Source organism: Coturnix japonica, chromosome 1 (assembly GCF_001577835.2).
Source record: "Coturnix japonica isolate 7356 chromosome 1, Coturnix japonica 2.1, whole genome shotgun sequence".
Taxonomy (NCBI): domain Eukaryota; kingdom Metazoa; phylum Chordata; class Aves; order Galliformes; family Phasianidae; genus Coturnix; species Coturnix japonica.
This window is the reverse complement of record NC_029516.1, coordinates 14,399,966-14,420,545: the sequence shown is the minus strand read 5'-3', so window position 1 is coordinate 14,420,545 and position 20,580 is coordinate 14,399,966. Positions and strand designations below refer to the sequence as shown.

Sequence of the window (20,580 nt, the reverse complement as noted above, 5' to 3'; positions counted from 1 at the left end):
ACTGTTTGCTGTGAAAATATAATCATGCTCTCTGGCATGATATTAAAATAGCAGAAAAACAGAATAAACAGTGTAAATTGTTGGATGATAATTCACTCTTAAAGAAAGCTATTGCAAGTAGCATGTACATTTTAGAGAATGTTTTTTGTATAAGTAATCTTGTGCAATTTAATGCTTTCATGCCAGGTTTCAAGTGTGACTTCTGTTTGTCTGGAATTAGCTGATAATTGCCATTTTGCAATCTGAAAATCATATATTTGAGAAGGAAGCAGGGAGGAAGACAACTATTTGTCTGTAAATGCTTGTTTGATATGTTACCATCAGTAAGCGGGGAATACTGACATTGCCACTCTCAAAGTCCTCAAGTAATAGAGTCCCTGAATTGTGTTGGGATTATAGGAGGTGAAGATATATTGTGACTAGTGATCTCAGTCCTATCTGCCACATACTGAAGAATCATAGTCATGTAGTTCTTTATACTTCATTTGAAAAATAGTACAAGATTGTCTTCAGTTATATCCATGTTGTATAAGCATAAGGATAGGATTTCTGGATGATCGTTACTTCACCTGCTTACTGAATGCATAACAGTTGAAATCTTAGGAGCTGTTGTTGCAAAGACAAACACATGTGCTTCTCTGCTTTCTTATGGTTAAAACTGTTCAGCACTTCTGGATTTTAGCCCCACAGGAGTAGGATTAAAGAGCTGTTTCTAATAAGTACTTAGTATATTACAGTATTTTAACTGGACTATTAAATGGGCATATAAATATAGGTATTTAAATTTTTATGTGTTTCTCAGTTATGTAAAAAGATATTATGATCTGTGCTGAAAGGATGAGGGCCAGTGAGCATGAAGTTAAACAGCATGCATTCAGACTTTTTAAAATAAATAAAATACAAGGCAAAAGAAAACCACATCAAACCACTCCCAAAGCCTCTGCTACATAGAAATCAGAGTCCTCTTGTTACTATGAAGTACAAGATTTAGCATTCAGTAGATGTACAGATGCTGCTTTGACCTCTTGTATGACATACTCTCCCAACCCTACATAGCATGAGTGTACATTCTTCTTTATATACTTTATATACTTCTAGCATTCTGGCTATTCTTTTCACTTAGTACTTAGTGTTTTTTAAATACTGGAAGAAATTAGTTCTTCAAAAATATTTTCTTCTTCTGTAAGCATAAAAATTGTCTATCCTTGTGTATACGTGTATGCAATGTGTATAAATATAGGTTTCACATTTCTTATATTTAAGAAGTCTGTAACATTAAAGCTATTATCACATTTGCACATTGAAACAAAAGAAGACTTAACACTTTGCACTTACCTTTGTAGGTGACTGTCAGCCTTTAGATGTCTCATCTGTGCATCATAACAACACATTTTTGAAGTACGCTGTATCATTGTTGGGTTATGGTTTTTATGGAGATGTTTTGAAAGACAGTGAAAAGAAACGGTGGATGGGTCCGATGAGATACGACTATTCAGGTAACTTGAATAATTATTACATTCTTATGTCAGTGTCTAAGCATATTGGAGCAGTTGATACCCCTTCCCTAAACCAAGATTCTCTGTAAATGTAAGGAACTTGATTTTAAATTTCTTATGATGCCAATTACATTGCATCATGTTTCCTCAGAAGGCCAACCATATCCTGGGCTGCATTGAAAGAGGAGTGGTTAACAGGGTGAGAAGGTGATTGTCCCCTTCTGCTTTCTCTTTGTGAGGCCCCACCTGCAGTGCTGCATCCAGGCCTGGGACTCTAGATGCAGAGGTGTTGGAGCAGGTCCAGAAGAGGGCCACAAGGATGCTCTGAGAACTGGAGCACCTTTCCAAGAAAAGAAAGCCTGAGGGATTTGGGCTTCTTTGTGCTGGAGAAGGCTCCAGGAAGACCTCAGTGGGGCTTTCCAGTGCTTAAAAGGAGTTTATAAACAAGGTGGAGACCAAATTTTGCATGGTTTCTTAATGGCAGCAGGAAGAATGGTTTTAAAGTAAAAGAGGAGAGGCTTAGTTTATATATAAGGAGGAAATTTTTGACTCAGAGGATGTTTAGGTGCTGAAACAAGTTGCCCGAAGAAATTGTGAATACTGCATCTCTTGTGGCATTCAAGGCCAGGTTGGATGGGGTACTGGGCAGCCTGTTGTGGTGGGAGGTGTCCCTGCCCATGGCAAGGGGTTGGAAGTAAACGATCTTTAAGGTTTCTTGCAGCCCAGGCCATTCTATGGCATTGTGTTCTGTAAAACAGGGCTAACATTAAAAGTTTGCTTATTAAAGTACTGAATTTGACCAAATGGCACAATTAGCAGATTAAGTTGTAACTAATACTTCCATATTTTATGATATTATAAAGAACCAAATAATTTTGAACTGTTGTGAATGATGTTAAAAGCAACCCCAATTAAAATTTGATTATCCTTTTCTTTTAGTAGTAAAATTGCTAACACTGTACTGTTCTGTATCATTCATAGAAATGCATTGATATGTCTCACCTAGTGATAGCTGTCCAAAAAGGAATATCTTTTTGGTGTTAATCATTTTGACTTTCTTAGTTGGAAAGAGGCACTTTTCTCTGGACATTCAGCTCATGGAATGAATTGTTTTGCTCTTTCAGTTTTATGGACAGAGCTGAGTGGTTTAGCCCAGGTAGGTAATATTTGGGCAAATATTAAGCTACTGGAAAGTGTATTTTGCCTGTTATGATTTATGATATGACTAAAATTTTCTGTTGTCTTCTAAAGACATCAGTCAAAGTAAGAGCCCCACATGGAAATGTTAAAGTCTTTGTGGGGGAGAGGAGAACATATCCTTTTCCAATCTAAAACATCAGAACCCAAAAAGCTGTGAGCTTGGGGAGAAAAGCTATTTTTTGTGGTCCTTAGAGAAGGAAACAGAACAACAATCAAAGGATGTAAGCAGAGGTGTTTGCGATGTGGCTTTGTAAAGGCTTAATACTGCTTAATACCTCTTTTATGTAGGCTTCAAGACTTTTCTTTCTCATCATTACTATGAAGGAACAATTTCTTTTCAACCAGCAAAACACACACTGGGATCTCCACGAGATAAAGATAGCTGCAGAACAGGGTAGGCTACTGTTTATCTCTGGATACTGTTTGAAAATGTCTGTGTGTAAATTGAGGTTACGGCAATGTTGCTCTGTATTATCAAAACACTCGCTCTGAAGAGATGCGCTCTAAAAAGAGTTTGTTTACTCATTAAAGGGAATACTGTATTTTGTCAGGTTAGTTAAAAAAAAAGTAATAAAATTTTTATTAGTGTCCTCCCATTCCCCATTTTCAGATTAAACAAAGTATAACAGTGCAGTGTGCCATTAAAAAGATATTGAGGGTGCTATACTTTGTTAATGCTAATAAATGCCAACTCTGGATGCCTCATAGCTTCCGAAAATGGGAATAATTACTCAGAAATTCTCAAATGTTCACACTGTAATTTGAACTAATAATTTTATGAATCGTTTCAGTCTCATGGCAACAACCTCTTGTCTCAGGGATAGGTCGTTTAATGAACTGCTGTCTATTTAGTCTTTTTTTTTTGTACAATATTACCCTCTGTAAATGTAGTGCGATATTCTTCACGTGTTTATGCAGTCTGGGGGCCTGACTAAATCGTCTGGTTTTTTGTCTTTTCTCTTTGCTTTCTCTTGCTTCGAGTTATGTGTCAGTGTTAATGGTTCTTGATACATGATTGCAGCTAACAGAGATCTAGCTAACAAAACAGCAGGGTACAGAGGAGCCAGAAACTGTGAAACTACATGGAATTTGTTGAGACTGTGCAGTAATAGTGCTGTGAAATGCTACAGTACTTGGTCTCCAGGAACTAGGTGGAGTTACGGTTCTGACGCATCAGGTGCCTTGATGCCAGGGATGCTCCAGACGGAGAAAACTGTCATCCAGGTCTCTGTGGAAGAATGCCTGATGTGTCTCCCTGAAGCTGGGTTTAGGGGCAGTGGTGGCCTCATCTGTAAGAGGTGTGTTTTGGTAAAACATTGAATTGCCATCAAAGCAGAGGTGAGCAAGCTATCTAGCAACTGAGGAGATTAACAGTAGATTAAAACTATTTTTCCAGAGGCAAAAGCCCCAGTCCTTCAGCGCAAGGAATGAAGCGGATGGTAGTCACTAAAGACTGCTTCCTGCGGGAGGCAGAGGAAACCACCTGCAAAACTGATGTTTTTTATGACTAAAGAGTATTTCTTAAAAAACACAAATTTTGTAGCAAGTTGGAGCCATCTTTGCAAACTGACCCAAGGAGGGTCAGATTAGGTATGCTGAGGCTTTCTATAACTTGAAGAGAAAAGAAGGCTGTAGTAGGTACTGAGAAAGTGTCTGGAAACTACACTGGAGAGTGAGAGCTTCCCCTCTGTCATATCACCCTGACTAGGTGTCTATTTCAAGTGCATCAGCACAAACACATGCAGTATGTTGTGTGAAATGAGAATTTAACTCCATGTGTGACTGCAAAATCTACTGTCTCCTTGAGATTGCATAGAAAGGGTGAGATTACCTACACCGAGTACTGTATTCATATGAACTCTTTGGACTTTAGGCAGTCTTATCTAGTGGGTGACAACCTTGCCCAAAGCAGATGGTTTGGAAATGGATGGACTTTAAAGTCCCTTCTGACCCAAACCATTCTACGCCTTTAGACAGCTGGAGGGAATGAAGATGGGAAAGTTGGTGGTAGTCTGGCAGCAGTAACTGTGAGATTATGAAGGTTAAAATCCTGAGAGAAGTAAGCAAGACAAAGTATAGAATTACAGCCCTGAATTTCAGAACAGATGTCGGATTATTCAGGAATCTTGGCAAGATCCCATGCAACACTGGGGGACAAAGAGGTCTAGGAGAGTTCCTTGGTGTTTAAGGGTGTAGTACATGAACAGAACATTTTGATGTGCAGAAACTTGAGTAAACATCAAAAAAGAGCAGCATGATAATCAAAGATCTTTCTTGACCAAAACCAAAATGTAACTGAGAAGTAAACAGAAGGTAGGGGTGGAGTGTGTTACCTCAGAGGAGCGCAGACACATTGGCTCAACATGCGGGGATAGCACTGGGTACCCATAGTGGGTAGGGTGGAAATGAGTGAGGGATATGAAGAGCATTGTCTTACAAAGCAATTTTTTATGGATGTCGATCATAAAAGGTGGGAGGAAATGTGGACCTGCTGCTTAGTAGTGCAGCAAACTCACTGTCAGAATATAGGGGAAAGGCTGGGAAAATGCCTCCCTTGCCTGTGGATGAGAGAGAAACAGTGGGTGTTAAATACCTTAGTTTTATCAAGGCCTTTGATAATGTTTTCTGTAGTATTCTTGAAACTAAATCAGTGAGGTGTGTACTGCATAAATAGATAGGTGGAAAACTGGCTAGGCTATATGGGAAGGTTTGATTGCTATATCCAGTAGATAGCTAATTATTAATGGTGTGCCTCAGAAACCAACAGTGGGGCCAGGACTGTGCAGCACTTTTAATTAAGACTGGGATGGTGGTACAGAGTGAACTGACAGTGGTTTTATGGATGGTAGCAGGTTGGGAGGAGTGGTTAGTAGGTTGAATGTCAAGATTGCTGTTCAGATGGATCTTGGCAGGCTAAAGAAATGGTTGATAGTAACCTAGTGAAGTTCAGGAGGATGAGTGTGAACCTGGGGTGGAGTAGTCCCATGCAGCAGTACTGGGCATGCACTGAAAGTTTGGAAAGCAGCTGTGCTGACAAAGTCCTGGCGGTCCTGGGGACAACAGGCTGTAACCCAAGTCAGCAGTGTATCCTTGCAGCAGAGAAGGCAGACCATTTACAGGGCTTGTGAAACGAAAGGCTAGTTCCAATATGTCAGTGGTTTTTATTATTGTTACTGCCATTGGATATTGAAACATTGCTCAGAGGTCTTGAGGGCTTTGTCCTAGCAGATCTTGAACCCTTGACCACAAGATACTGAATAACCTTATCCTGTCAGGCCTGCTCTGAGCAAAAGTCTGAACCATATCCAGAGGTCTCTTTCAACCTATATGATCTTAGGGCTATGTGATGCTGTTATTTCTTACCTCCAATAATCCTTAGCAACGTATTTAAGTACCTGTAGGATCTCTGGGACTATTTATTTATGCCATGTCAAGGTTGCTGGTGCCATGCTCCATCCTATAGAGGGGGAAATTCTTACTGTTATTAGGGGAAGAACAGAACGGAATATTTTTGTTTTCAAGCACTGAATAGTATTTCTGTTTTCAGATGTTGTGTTTGCAAGGAAAGTGAGCAACAACTGGCAGAACAACGCAAGAAGTGTGGATTCAAACATGAAGGTAATTTATCATAAAAAGTAAAATGATGTAGTATTATGAAATTTACTGTTTTTCTGTATGTATCAGCTCAAGTGTGTTTATCACTGCAGGTTGCTAGAATGATCTTTCCTTAAAGTTTAGAAAAAGACAAGAGAAAAGCATGTTAAAGCATCACTTCCACCCAGGCCGCAGACAATTCTGATGAAACTGTATCAACTACTTACATAATTTGATATGTTAGGATTATCAGTTAGGATTTAACTGATAAACTGAGCCAGTATAGACAGTTCAGTGAGATAACTTCTGGAATAGATGAAGGTTCAGCTTAGTGTTTGTTCACACACAAGTCACCGCCCATTAAGTTGTTAAATAAATATGAGACAGTGAACACAGATGATAATAATAGCCTCACTAGCGAATTTAAGTATTTCTAAGTAAATGGAGCAATAAATCTAATCTAAATGAGATTTTTCTCATCTTTCTCTCATTATGTTGTATTTATCCTCTTCTTATTCCAGGCCCTATGTATACACTTTCATAAGGACATACCTTTTCCTTTGTTTTGTTAAAACAACTGTTTACATGCTGGATGCTATGCAGCAGTCTTCCTATCTCTTTAGGTCCAATCACTGCCTCTTAATAGGAAGCACTGGTATTGATACACTTCTGATTTTACAGAAAGAAAACACAGAGCTTCAATTGGTGAAGCTTAGCCTCTGGTCTCAGTTTGTCTTTTTTTTCTTGCAAAGCCCAGTGCATAAAACTATTATTTTCTTAACACAACATTTGGTCTTTATGACCTATTTGTCTTGTAATCACAATTTACTTTGCACAGTTTCATTTGTTTAGAAAGGGTATCATCATACTATAGAGACTCACTGGTAGCCTGAATAACTGAATGCAGGCATAAATAAAATAAATTGCTTTACGTGATATCTTCTTAGGAATCTTAGGAATTAAATGTGATACAAGGATTCTGTTCTGTAAGAAAACTTCATTGGGAGGAGGAAATAATTGTAGTTAGGAAATAATTGTTTGTTTGTTTGCTTGCTCATTATTTTTGTTCTTAGTAGCTTTGATCCAGCAAAGGAGCGAAGGCTGAAGAAAGTGAAATACTTATTAGTGAGCAACTGACTGCTTTAGTCAGCTTAGCACAAGACGTGCAAATGATTTTGTAGGACACTGTCCTAAATTTTAATTTCAGTGTCTGCTTTTGTTTGCTGTGTATTGTATTCTCTTCTCCATGTAATACTGGAAAGCGAAAAAGAACAATTCACTATTCCTGATTTGCACAGAGATGGATTTCAAATTACCACCTCGTGTAAGCTTTTACTCATGAGGTGTATTGGCTAATTCTTTCATTGGCATACTTCATTTATGTACAGTTCATATGAGTTTAGGAGGATGCTTGCATTGACCATCACTTATTTGTTTGTATTGTGAAGAAGTCTGTGTGCATGTGCTGGGTAAATTTTCAGAGCTAGCACTTTAGGCTGATTTCAGCAACTGGCAGTATGTGTGCACAGTAGGCATTTGAAATGAGTGCCATTTTATTTCTCCCTTGTTTATGATTGCCCTACTGTATAAAAGATATTCTAAGTAAGTTGTGAATTACAGGTTAGGAGAGCAGTTGGTTATGTAAGAAGTGAGAAATACCCAAGCTTCCTTGTTACTGAGCAGTTAAGCTTCTTTAGAGAGTGACATGCTTTTGTTTTTACTAAACAGTGCTTTTCCACCAGGTAAAAATGTATTCTGTGCTGGTATTCTGTATTGAGACTCTATTGAGACTTAATTATTACAGTGAGCATATGTCAGAAGTTAATGCATCTAGATGCATTCAGGACCAAATTATTAATGCTTCTCAGATAAATAGCAAAAGGTTTCATCATTAAAGAGGTTTCTCTTTTTTGGGTTGTTTTTTTTTTTCTTATAATTTTATTGCTTCGATATCAGAGAGTGCCTGTTTTTCTTTTAAATTAAGTCCTTATATAGTTCTGGACACAGGTGACTGATAAGCATTGTCCATGTAGTTAACATTCAGGTGTACACCCAGATGTAGCCAGGAAACAACACCACCCCTAAAGGTGGTCTCCCTCAGCTCTCTAAGCAGTCCTTCCAGTAACTCCCTTTACTGCCTGTGGAACTCAGATGTTCTACGTGATGCTGTCTGTAACTTTTGTCAGTTTCTCACCCTGATTACTCTTGGGTCACACAATGTCTCATGTTTCCAGTAGTTTCTTATGTTCTGTTTGGCTGCCTTAATCTCAGAACAGCCTCATCGTTTGCCTGCAGCCTGAACAAAGTCGTTCTGTAGTTTGATGTATGTCTTTCTTCTCTCTGAAAATACACATTTTGAAACTAATTTAAATGATTTCTCTCTGTAATCTCCTTTTTGAAAGCACATAAAAAAATGATCAGCAGTAAAGCAAACATGACTGATACTAAAACCACTCTGGCAAATGATGCAAAAAATGTTGAATCTAACAAAGCTGCATTTCTTTTATTACCGATTTGTTTATCAGAACATACAGAGGATAGACTAGATGGAAAAAAAGTATGAAGTTGTTTTTAGTTTGCTTCAAGACTTTTGTTGTGTTACAAACCTAGTCTAGTTTTCCTGGAGTTGAATTTTCCTAGGTACTAAAAAAGGGGCGGCAGGGGGTGGTAAGAAGTTTCAAAGACATTTTAAAAGTAATTAAAACATCCAAGCAGATAGAAAAGTTGAAAGAGCAAAGATGAGCTACGTTATTTTTTTCTCTTTTCCTCTTTTTTCTGTTGTATAAAGCCTTGAAGAGGTCAATTGAAAATAAATGTATTATAGAATTTAGGTCCGCTGTTTACCTAGACGATGGTGGTAATGACTATCAAGTAAGTGTAACAACTGAGATAGTGAGATGTAAGAATGAAGATAGTAAAGAATAATGGAATTGTAAGACATGAAATATCTATCATTTCATCAAAGAAGCGCCTTGAATAATTAATTTTAAATTAACCCCTAGGTGAGCAACTGAATAATATTAGATTTCTAAGTTGCTGTTATTTAGTAGGGCTCAGAAACTACCTGGCTGTGGTTTGATGATCAAATTGATGATCAAAACAAGCTTTCATGGACAAAGTTAATCTTACTTGTTTGTTTGAACCTTCGTTTTAACTCCATCGTCTACGGTGACACTTCATTCATGGAGTACGGTTCTCAAACTGTGCATCTCCATAGGCTATTCTGAAATCATTAGTTCTGTGGAGTTTTTCATTCGATATAGAATCATAGAATTACAGGGTTGGAAAGAACCTACAAAATCATCTAGTCCAACCATCTACCCTTCGCCATACCTTCAGAAAACCATTGAACCGTATCTCCTAGCTCCCTATCCAGACCCCTCTTGAACACTGCCAGGGATGGCGACTCCACCACTTCCTTCGGCAGGCTATTCCTGTGCCTGACCACTCTCAGAGAGGAAAAAATATATCTGAGCCTGCTTATATTTGGAGGTGAAACATAGTGGTATGGCTGCTTTATGGCTTTTCTTTCTTTTTTATTGTAGTAAGGAAGGCAGTCATGTTCAGTGTAAAAATGCAAAGCCTTTTCTAATCTATTTTTATCCTTATATGAGAAAATACAGTTTAGATCTCTGTGCAGCAGCTGCCAGTATAAACAATTTTCATTCCAGAAATTTCCTCTGTCTCCTGGTAGTATCTATTTCATCACACATTTAAAGTCAGTTTAGGTCTAATATAACAGAACAGTTTTATATTACTGAAAACACTTTTTTTCCCCACCCCCCAGCAGTCTCTGAATATTTTTGCAGAGACAAATTCAACTCTTTGTTACTTCTGTTCATCTGCAGATGTTTTTTAGGAGTTCCTTAACAGGCTGCTGATCTGCTGCATGCTGGCCCTTACTGAACCCTGAGTCATCTCCTTGCTTTTGATCTTTTCTTGTTTTTATTTGGTTTTGTTTGTTTTTCAAGATAGCTTGTGGCACTGAGTCTGAAAGAGGAGTGGGTTAGAAACCAGACACTAAGCCAGTGTCTCTGTGTCGTTGCTTGGTTAAGAATAACATGTTGAGCAGTAAAAATAAAATTAAAAGTCCTCCTGAACTTTTTAACCCGCAAGAGTTATAACCTGCCTCTCCCTTGTCCTTGCCTGAAACTTAGTGATTTTACCCCAGAACATTGATCTTGCATTTGACATGCTTATCTCAGAAATGGCAGGCAGCACTAGAAGGTAATGACAGTGTGTGAAGGGGGGAAGCAACTTCTTCTGTTAATATATGAAGTCTAGGAATCTTTTTTTTGTTCAGATTTGTACTGACAGTGCATAAACGTGGCTCGTAAAATCTTTTACCATGCCAGTAATGGTTGCTTCTTACTGTTCTTATGTGTAGATCAATTAATATCCAATATCCATGTGTTTGTTCATGTGTTTCAGAAGATGAAGATGAATGGAAGGTTATTAAAGGGAAATTTCTAGCCATCAATGTAGTAAATATGAGCTGTGCCTGTCCACGAAGTCCAAAAGGTCTTTCACCGGCAGCTCATTTAGCAGACGGTACAGCTGACCTGATTCTAGTTCGTAAATGCTCCAGATTTGACTTTCTACGGTATCTTGTCAGACACACAAACAGAGATGACCAGGTATGTATTCCCTTTGACTGTTAGCTCTCCAGAATAAGTTTTAAGCTATGAATACTGATATTTGTATATGACAAAAAAAAATTTTTAAAAATCTACAAAATATTTAGAAAAAGCTTATGCTTAGTATGACTTAATATGTTTCATCACAAAAATCACTTTAGCGAAGCCAGACCTTGGGCCGTAGCATTCTAACCAAATTCCACTTTTGCTAATTGAATTCTGTCTTATAAAATTTTCTATATATTTAATATTTGGGCAGTATTTAAACTCTTTTGGCTGCCACGGCACACTGTCTACTTGGATTCAACTTGCCATCACCCAGAACCCCCAGTTTCCTTTCTATGGAGACCTTACTGCTATGCTTCTCTATCCTTGAAAGAGTCAAAAGTTCTTCCTAACTTAGTATGCATTTGAATCTTGAAATCAGATCATTTATAAGAAAACATCAAATAGAACTGGTCTCAAACTGATCCTACTTATTTCTACCTGAAATTATTTTATTTTGTTGGTGTTTAATGTCTCTCTTTGCTCTCATTTTCCTCTATGCCCACTTTTGTAATGTAAACGTACTGCTCTGTTATTCTTTGATCAAGGCATTGCTTTGCACTTCCCAGCTGCATTCTGAATCACTGGGATAAGGCCCAGGGAAGCTCTACAAGACCAAGTCCCTGGTCCTGCACTTTGGCCACAACAACCCCAGGCAGTGCCACAGGCTTCTTGGGGCAGAGTGGATGGAAGACTCTATAGAGGAAATGGATCTGAGGGTGTTGGTTGACAGGTGGCTAAACATAAGCCAGCAGTGTGCCTAGGTGACCAAGAAGGCCGATGACATCCTGGCTTGTATCAGAAATCGTGTAGCCAGAAGGAGCAGGGAGGTGATCGTCTTACTGTACTCAGCTCTGGTCTGGTTCTGGTTCCCCTCAGAACCTTTTATCTCATTATCCAAAAAGTGGTTGTTTGGTGCTACTTGAAGAACACCATTGGAAAATAAAATTCCAGTTTTGCTTTTTGTTTTAAAAAGCCACACAAATGAGAAAGCAGAAGTCATTCTGTGCCTCAGGTAAACTTCTCTAAAAAATTGGAAATGACATACTTTCCTGACTGTAGAATACTGCATGCTGAGTTGCTTTACGCATCAAGTATATTTAAATAATTGTAATTGCCTTTTTTGATTATTTTTTCTTTGTAGTTTGACTTCTCATTTGTAGATGTTTATCGGGTGAAGAGTTTTCAATTTACATCAAAGCTTTCAGAAGACAATGAAAGCAGTGTCACAGACATAGGGAAGAAACGTTTTGGCCAGTTCTGCAGAGATCATCCAGCCTGCTGCTGCAATATTGCTAATAGCACTTGGAACTGTGATGGAGAAACTCTGGATAGTTCAGCAATTGAAGTGAGGTGCGCATCAACTTTTCCCTATGTGTAAAGATAACGAGTCTTTTCATTGATTTAAATATGCTCATAAAGATATTCTCAAAACATGTCCCCACATGGCGTATTTGAGTGTTATGTTTTTGGTTTTGCTGTTTTGGTCCATTCCAGTAAATAGTTTGAACATCCATCGTAAATGATCTTTGAGAGAAGGAGAGAGAACCCAACACCCAAAGTCCTGGTTAGCTTTTAGAATCTGACATAACATTTTTGAAGGGCTGAAGTTGGAGATATTGTTGGGAGGATTCTTTTTAAGTGAATGGAGTATTTTGTTACTCTGAATACCAGCTTTTCTTACTAAACACAGTATTTTTCAGGAAAACAGTAGTTGTTATTTTCCATTTTTAAAAAGTCATATAAAAGCCATCTGATTGGTGCTCACCTAGCACATTTGTCCTACAAAATATGGCACATGCTCAGTTTTTCTGTATATTTTGATGCCAGATAAGCCCAGTATTGTCTTAAGCCTTGGCATATGCAGAAAGCAGTTTGCAGTTCTGCAGATAATCAAATTAGAAGACAAGTCGCTTTTGAAATTTGAAGGGCGTTTTTTGTTTGGTTTGTATGTTTTTGTTTGTTCTAAATTAAAGAGAAACAAAAATACCAAACTAAATATTTGTATCTAAGTTTGTTTGGTGTATACAGTGTACATGGTATAAGGTCAGTTTCTCCTGATGTCCCATGGAACTTAACATGTGGAATAAATCACTAGCAGGAGTGATGGGAGGGTGAAAGCATCCAGCCTTCTTTGCAGGGAAAGACTGTATGGGGACTGAAGGCAGTTTCTGTAGTCTGAAGTAAGGAACTTTGCACAAGTGCCCAAGATTCACAGATCATTAGCTTTAAATGGTATATTATCATTGCTGCTTCTTTTCTTTTTTTTTTTTCTTTTTTTTTTAAAGTATGATTTAATTGACTTCCATCTTTTTCAGGGTTCACTGCCAGTTAATGAAACTGTTTGCAAGGGGAATCGAGGAAAACTGTACAGATGAAGCTGCCTACAGCCACAGTAGCATTGAACAATTACTATGAGTACTGTTCCTCCGATGAGGAGAAGAAAAAAATAAATGCTCAAGGAAATTGAGTATATATGCATTTTAGTCAAATTGACAAGTATTTTAAAATGTTAGGATTTTTTTTGTGATAGTTTCAATATAATTTTAGACTTTTTATTTCACTTTTTTTTTTTAACATTGTAGTCATTAAAATACGTCTTGGAGTAACGTAATCTAAGTTACGTTAGAGAAGAGAGAATTGGCGTATGTGTATATATTCATAACAACTGATAAATACCGAGCTTTTTTAGAGAGCTGATTTAGCAGTTGTGTTGCAATAATATGTAATTGTTTTAAAACATTGAACTTTATGTTGCTATCAAACCAAGATACAAAGACAAGATATTTTCAGTATCTGAGAGAATGTGTTCTGCTGGGAGTCTGAAGTATTGCATGTGGCTTAAATGCTGGACAACAGTGTTGTCATCTGCATATATATTTTTTAAATCTTTCCTTTTGTAGTTCTGACATTATCTTGCAACTTATCAATGCAATTCAGATACACATTCCTGGCTTTAAGTAATAACAATAACAGTCTAGAAATATTTTTAAAAACAAAAGCACATCTGTAGACAGATCATAACTTCTCCTATATATCCTATTTATAAGTGCTTCCTTGCATGCTGCTGTTTGGGATTATAAAGCATCTGATGACTGGATTATACCAAATACCGTGTACTGCAGTTGAGATGTCTTGCAAGCAACTCACAGGGATGTGTGTAATACGAGGAAGGCAAAGGAAAGGGAAAATATAAATCTCTTATAAAACACCAGCAAATTTTACATTTCTAAAAATAGTTAAAATTAACATATGAAAAGCTTTCCTCTTCAGTGCACAATTCTTTGGAGATTCTATGAGACGTGTTAAAATGTCTTTGCAAAATAACATGTTGGAATAAGTTTGAAAATATTATTTCATGATTGAATGTCTTTAAAACAATGTTTTATTTAACTAAATAGGAAGCAAAGTAATGTGTGATGTGAGGTCAAAGGAAGCAACTGAGATAAATCACAAATCACTGTGCTGACTTATTTTTTACAGAAAATACCTTAGACTATCAAGTACAACTACGGAGCGATTATTTAAGTTATACTTGAATTTGTGTATTGTGGCTCGCACACATCCGATGTGTATTCTTGGGGCAAAATTTCCCTCTTGTCAAGCAGGTTTATTCCTGTTTGGTAAGGATCAGAGCAAACCTCTGTCTGTTAATGCTTACTGCATCTCAGATTTGTGTGTGTGTGTGTCTGCACAGCTAATTATTCTTTATTCATGTATATTTATTGGCATTTCTGTCATTTGACTTCTACTGGTTTCATGTATATTTGCTCTGTCTAAGCCATGGTGATTGGTCAGTTTACTACTGGAGCACTTGAAATTTCTTTTATATGGCTGATTTATTTCTTTTTCAGTTGAAACATTCCAGTTTAGTGTAATAACAAAAGTTGTGCTGTATTCTTGCTTACAAGTATTATTCATACTGTTGTGTATAACAGAAAACCAAAAAGATTTGTGAGCGATAAATTGCTTAAGTCCAGTCATATGAAGTTTAGGATCTGTTTTTCATTATATAAAATGTCAGGGAGATACTTGAATACTTTTCCAAAAGTAGCGCTGTTTACTATCCTCAGTAATGCATTGAGTCTGAAAAACATTGGGCAAATCAACTTTCTGATATTTGTAATGCAAAGATGTTAAATATATTGTATTTTTAAAGCCATGTTTAGGAAGAGAAGTGGTACTTTTGAATGAAGAACCCAATTGAAAATGAAATGATGCGGTCGTACAATTGCAAATACCTTTTGAAACTGTAAGTTGTTTAAAGTGTTCTGCAGTTAGCTTGGCCTATCTCTGAATATTGTAAAAGAACCGAGATTTCAAGTTACTGTAATTCTTGGCCAGGGTATGACAATGTAAACTCCACTCACCAACAGATGGAGCGTTACAGCCATCCGGATCAATTTCTCATCTGTGAGAACAGCAGAAATTCTAACCAGCTTTTTTTCCATTAGTTTGTTAGTTAGGCGTGAGACTGTTACTTAAATAATGGCGGACTGATCTGGTTGCAATTATGAAGCGCTTTGAGTACTTGTAACGTCTGAAACTGCACCTGGTGTTCCCAAAAAAGGCCACTGGGAAGGCCTCCATATAGAAAGAGAACCACCAGAAGAGAAGGAGGAAAAGATCATTCAGCAGGATTGTAATGAAGTGTTAGGTAAATACCAACGGTATTGCAACGTATTAAAATAAATATCTTTAGACAATAGGAAAGCTGCATAGTTGAACTGAATAGTTCTATTTGTAGCATAACGTACAAGCAGAATTGAGTTGTATGACATACCCTGTTCATTTTTAAGAAGAGAGCTGTGAAAGTAGGATATGCTTTCATTTTAATTCTAGGGTTTTTTTTCCATCTGAATGTAGTCTCGGTATGAAAATCGTGTGTGGAAAAAACAAGTTTGATTCTATGTTTTTTGTTTTGTTTTTATTTCCCAATCTTGCTGGCTTCAAGATTAGAAAATGTGCTCTGTTTTATGAGGCTAAAGGAATTCATTGAGAAAAAATAAATAAAATGATGTTGTACAGCGATACTGTGGTTTTCTTCTTTTTACAGATTGATTTGAAAGAAAATATCTGTTGGAAGATTTCTGCCTATCAAAGGAAATGCACCCAGTGTAATGGAGGTGGGTGGGTTAAAGTGGCAGAGAAGTAATTCATAAGCTTTCATTAGCATTGACCACTGCTTTATAGCCAGCGTGAGTGCAGGCAATACTGAGAGTGAAGAAAAGCAGCTCGTGAGGCTGGATTGCTCCTAGAACTGTGTAATCCTATTAAGAGAAACTGAAGATTGAAGGGGAAGGAAAATCTTGGTTGTAAGTATTTGGAGTTACTGGCTTTGAAAAATTGTAAACTGCAAAATGTCGAAGGCAACTGCCATTGTAAGAAGCATGGACTACATACTAGACTAAATTAATACCTACTATGTGACAAAAAGGTGCTTTTCAGACTTAATTGCAGTAATTATTGATACAGTACGCTTCCTACTAAGATGTAAAACACGTTCTTTATATGTGAGCAGCAGGCACAGTAAGAGTATGCTGCTCAGCACTTTGCAGATTTTGCTTTTGAAGTTACGCAACAAGCCAGTGTTTGCAGGAATGTCACCATATTGCTCATATATTCAGGAACACAAAGATGTTATCTATGTAGAATCAGAAATTTCTCCCAACGCTTCTGTCTCACTGTTTCCTTAGAGCTCCTGCCTTAATATGAGTAACAGAATTTTATCCTTCTTATTACTCACATTGCTTATTTCAAATTTTTAGCAGATAAGTTAAACACAAGCTAGAATCTATTGAATGTATTTTAGTTCTAGTAAATGAATTCTGTCCACAGTGTAGCAGCAGTTTCCCCAGGCTTATCTCACGCACTGATGTGCATGCAGCACACATCTCGCCAGGGCTTAATCATATTCTCAGTTAACATGTGAACAGTCCCATTGTTTTAATGCAGGTGGGACATTTGGTCTGCTTTTAGTCCTTTCAGATGCTCTGCTATGAGAGGATTAACAATTTTTTTTCATTCATTTTCCTGCTGTTTATTAATAGTTCCTAGCAAGCACGTGTTGACTCGCCAACAAGAGATTGTCATCAAAAGGTTTTTGCTTCTTTAAGACACTTGCACGATAAGAGATTGCTGTAATTGGCATCTGTTTCACCTAAAGGTGTAGGGTTGATTTGTTTGGTTTGCACATAAAGAAGATTTTCATAGTTATATAACGAGGAGGGGGAAAAAATAGAGATGAAATCCTGGAAAGGATGAAAATGAGTAAATGCAAAAAAGCTTATTGAAGAAAAATAAGAAACAGGAGAACAAAATACAGACCTGGCAAGGTCTTTCGGTTACTTTTTTTCAGGAAAACATTGCCTGGTCATGTGTACTTTAACTGCAGAGAGAAGCTGGCAATAAAGGCTTGGATAGATTACCAGAAGCTGAGTATTTATGACTGGCAGACAGAATAAAAGGTTTATCGCTCTTGAGAAGAGGTAATCCTCAAAAGTTGGACTCTGTATTTGCAAACTTCAGCAGAAGAGCAGCATCTCAAAGAGAGGTGCTAAAGGACAGTTGTAAAAGCAACTCCATGTAGCGATGTGCAGCAGTCTGAAATGGCTGACGAGTTTAATCTGCTGAATATTTATTTTTCATGTTAAAATTTAGCAACTTTATTTTAGGAAAGGGGGACGCTGGGCAGCAAGCAAAGAGAAGAGCTGGGTTAGCACGGCAGTGATGCTGAGGTTAAAGCTGTAGGACAGCAACTCGCACAGCTAAGGGGCTGATCCATAAACTGTAATTTCTGTGGGCAAAGTTCCCACAGAAAATGACTGCATACGTAAAGCCCTGTGTTATTCCTGAGTATTTATGTAAGCTGTTCTTGAAAGCAGTCAGTGATGGGAGTTCTGTGAAGTAGCTTAGCTGTCAGAACAGATTGGTTAAAGATTTTTGTAGCTAAAAATCTTCAGTTACTTGCTTAGCTGAATTCCTGTCACTGTAAGCTTGTTCTGCGCAGAGTGGGCATTGGGGCTCATTCCCTCCAAGGCAGTTCCAATGCCTATGTTACTGTGCTCCATCTCAGTCTGCTGTTCTCTGCCTATCCAGGATTAATATTCAGACAGAGCAGGCAAAGAAGGATGTTGGAGCAGAATACCGATATCAAGAAAAACCGCTTGAAGCTGATTTCTATTTACCACCAAAGAAGTGACGCTGTAGAAAGAAAGGCAGCATTGACAGGCTCGCTCTGGAAAAGGAACACGCATAATGTTCAATCACAGTTGGTACTGTTAGTTCCTAGAGATCATGTCTTCATAGAATGCTGTCTGAAGCTGTGATGGATGTATTTAGGACAGGTATCTCCCCTTAGCAATACTTATCAAAGAAAGAACTACTCTGAGAGTTGCAAGCCTAGCCCAAGAAGAATCAACCCAATAAGACAGGCAGCTCTCAGGTGCTTCTCTTTTCTGTTTTGCCTTCTAATGCTGTACATTTTCAAGGGAAAACAGGCAAAACCTGAACACCTGGGTGTTGGTTTAGTTGCAAGTTCCTATCAGAGATTTGCAGAAAATCCTCTGCTCATTTGTAGTGGGGACCAGGAAAGAGTAAACATGGGAGTATTCTCTCACTGGAATGGCAGATTGTGCTGTTTGTTCTTTCCTCTATGCGTAGGCAAAGCTTTGGGCTAACGAAAGAATATGTGTTTTTTCTCAGATACAAATGTGTACAGATTCAGTGGAGGAAAGCCAGGCAGGGAGGAAACAGATACCTGCTGCTGTCTGTGCTGAGTAGGAGACTACTGGTACCATTACTGATTTCTACCAAGATTTCCAAGTATTGCTGAGACATAGTAGAGAGCTAAGGAAATTAATGCTATACCATTTTAAAAGCACAGATCTCTATACTTTGAATGCTTTTCAGTCCCAACTCTCAGTGATGATGGCCAAAGCTTCCTGGGCCTCCTTGTTCTCATAAGTGGAAGGCAATGACTAAAATGCACTACACTTACTGTGTTTTTAATGCTTCTCCTAATGCCACTTGAGTGGGCTCACATCTTCACTGGGAAGCACACATCAGGTCGTAATGACTCAAACTGATGTCTTACTGACAACCGGGTCTGGACCAACTGGAGATGAAATCAGAAGACGTATGTCACAAAACGAGGTTGCCATTATTTCTGGGCTAAGAGCACAGGCATTTTAGCAGGAGTGTTGATAACCATGTGGTTTTCTTACTTGCTGACTATGAACTGCAATGCTACAGAGCTGCAGGGGCAGAGAAGAACCATCTGACTGAAGGCAGTGCCCGCTCAGTGAGGTGAGAGCCAGAGCCTGGCAACAAGTGCACTGACACTGCAGATCTTGTGGCAGCTCTTGGCCAGCAATCTAAGAGATGTCCTCTTGTAGATGGTTGTGCTGTGCCAGGAAGTCCCAGGTCTTTAGAATATGGCAAGCCTGCTCTCATGATTGATGGCCTTAGGACTTTAGCCATCATCCCTTGTTTAGAACATAGCTAAAGCAGCTTGACTCTGGAGATACACTGATGCACTTAGCATGGTGACTCCTACCTAAAGCCTCCTGCTTGTTCCTTTGCCCTTCTCTCATGACAGTCAACCTGTACCAACAGGCTGATTGTCACAGAGGGTGGCTGACTGCTGACATGGCCACCCAAAGGCTGCACATCTCCTCCTTGGAGATCTCCAGAAGCCACCTGGCTGTGGCCCTTGACACCCTTCTCTGGATGTCCCTGCTGGAGTTGAGCAGAGGGACACAGAAGTCCTCTGCCATGCTGGGGTTCTGTGAGAGATTACCTCACTCAAATCTTCTATAGTGGATAGCAGGGTCTATATGATGTGTAAAGTTAAGATGGAGAAGCAGCATGGTGTCTTTTGGGCTTATGCCATATGCCTGGTGGCATGGAGGTGACTCCTGAAGTCTTGCTGTGAACATGAATGAAGCTCACCCATAGGCCTGAGGCAACAGAGGCTGCAGAGAAGCCATCATCTTCAAAAAAAATCTCACATTCATGGATGTTTTAAGACCTGTAAATAACATCAGATATTTCACTGCAACCTCATTTTCCTCTTTTCAGACACCTGTCAAAGTCTTGTTTTTCAGCATTCACTGGCATTGCTGACACAGTGGCGTCAGTACAGAGAGGCTCACCAGCACCAAGGGGCTCCAAGCAGCTACATATGGCACAGTGCTTCAAGTGTTCCTAACTGGCCTGTGCTGGTGGAGCAGTCTCAATGGGGAAAAGAAAAAAAGAAAAGAAAAAAAAACCAAAAGCTTATTGCATGCTGAGTTTGAAAATGACACATCTAGAGAAAATTGCACACACACAAGATTTGCCTTTGGGTAGAAGCAGATTATTTTGCATACAAATACAGCAGGATGAAGACAGCATAGATAACTCTGCCTGTTGTTTTCTGGTGCGCACGTTGTTTGAATCTCTGAACCTGCAGTCCGAAGTCAACATCTTAGACACACTGCCATTAACTCTCAATGAGGAAAGAAATATGGCTTTGTTTTGATTTTAGAGCCTTTGTATCACAGATCAGAGTCTCCAATCCAGGAAAGGAAAATATTATCTTTCAGCAATACATCAGGCAGTGCCTT

At 38.4% G+C, this 20,580-nt stretch overlaps 1 protein-coding gene across 1 annotated transcript in view; it reads left to right on the top strand.

Annotated features, from left to right (window-relative positions):
• CERK (ceramide kinase) overlaps positions 1 to 16,003 on the top strand; it is a 41,845-nt gene extending 25,842 nt beyond the window's left edge. The window contains exons 8-13 of the mRNA XM_015851927.1: positions 1,344 to 1,496; positions 2,985 to 3,090; positions 6,244 to 6,314; positions 10,722 to 10,927; positions 12,117 to 12,325; positions 13,291 to 16,003. Of these exons, the coding sequence (XP_015707413.1) occupies positions 1,344 to 1,496; positions 2,985 to 3,090; positions 6,244 to 6,314; positions 10,722 to 10,927; positions 12,117 to 12,325; positions 13,291 to 13,390 (845 nt within the window). The 3' untranslated portion in view covers positions 13,391 to 16,003. The remainder of the gene's footprint in view (positions 1 to 1,343; positions 1,497 to 2,984; positions 3,091 to 6,243; positions 6,315 to 10,721; positions 10,928 to 12,116; positions 12,326 to 13,290) is intronic.
• The last annotated feature ends 4,577 nt before the right edge of the window (positions 16,004 to 20,580 follow it).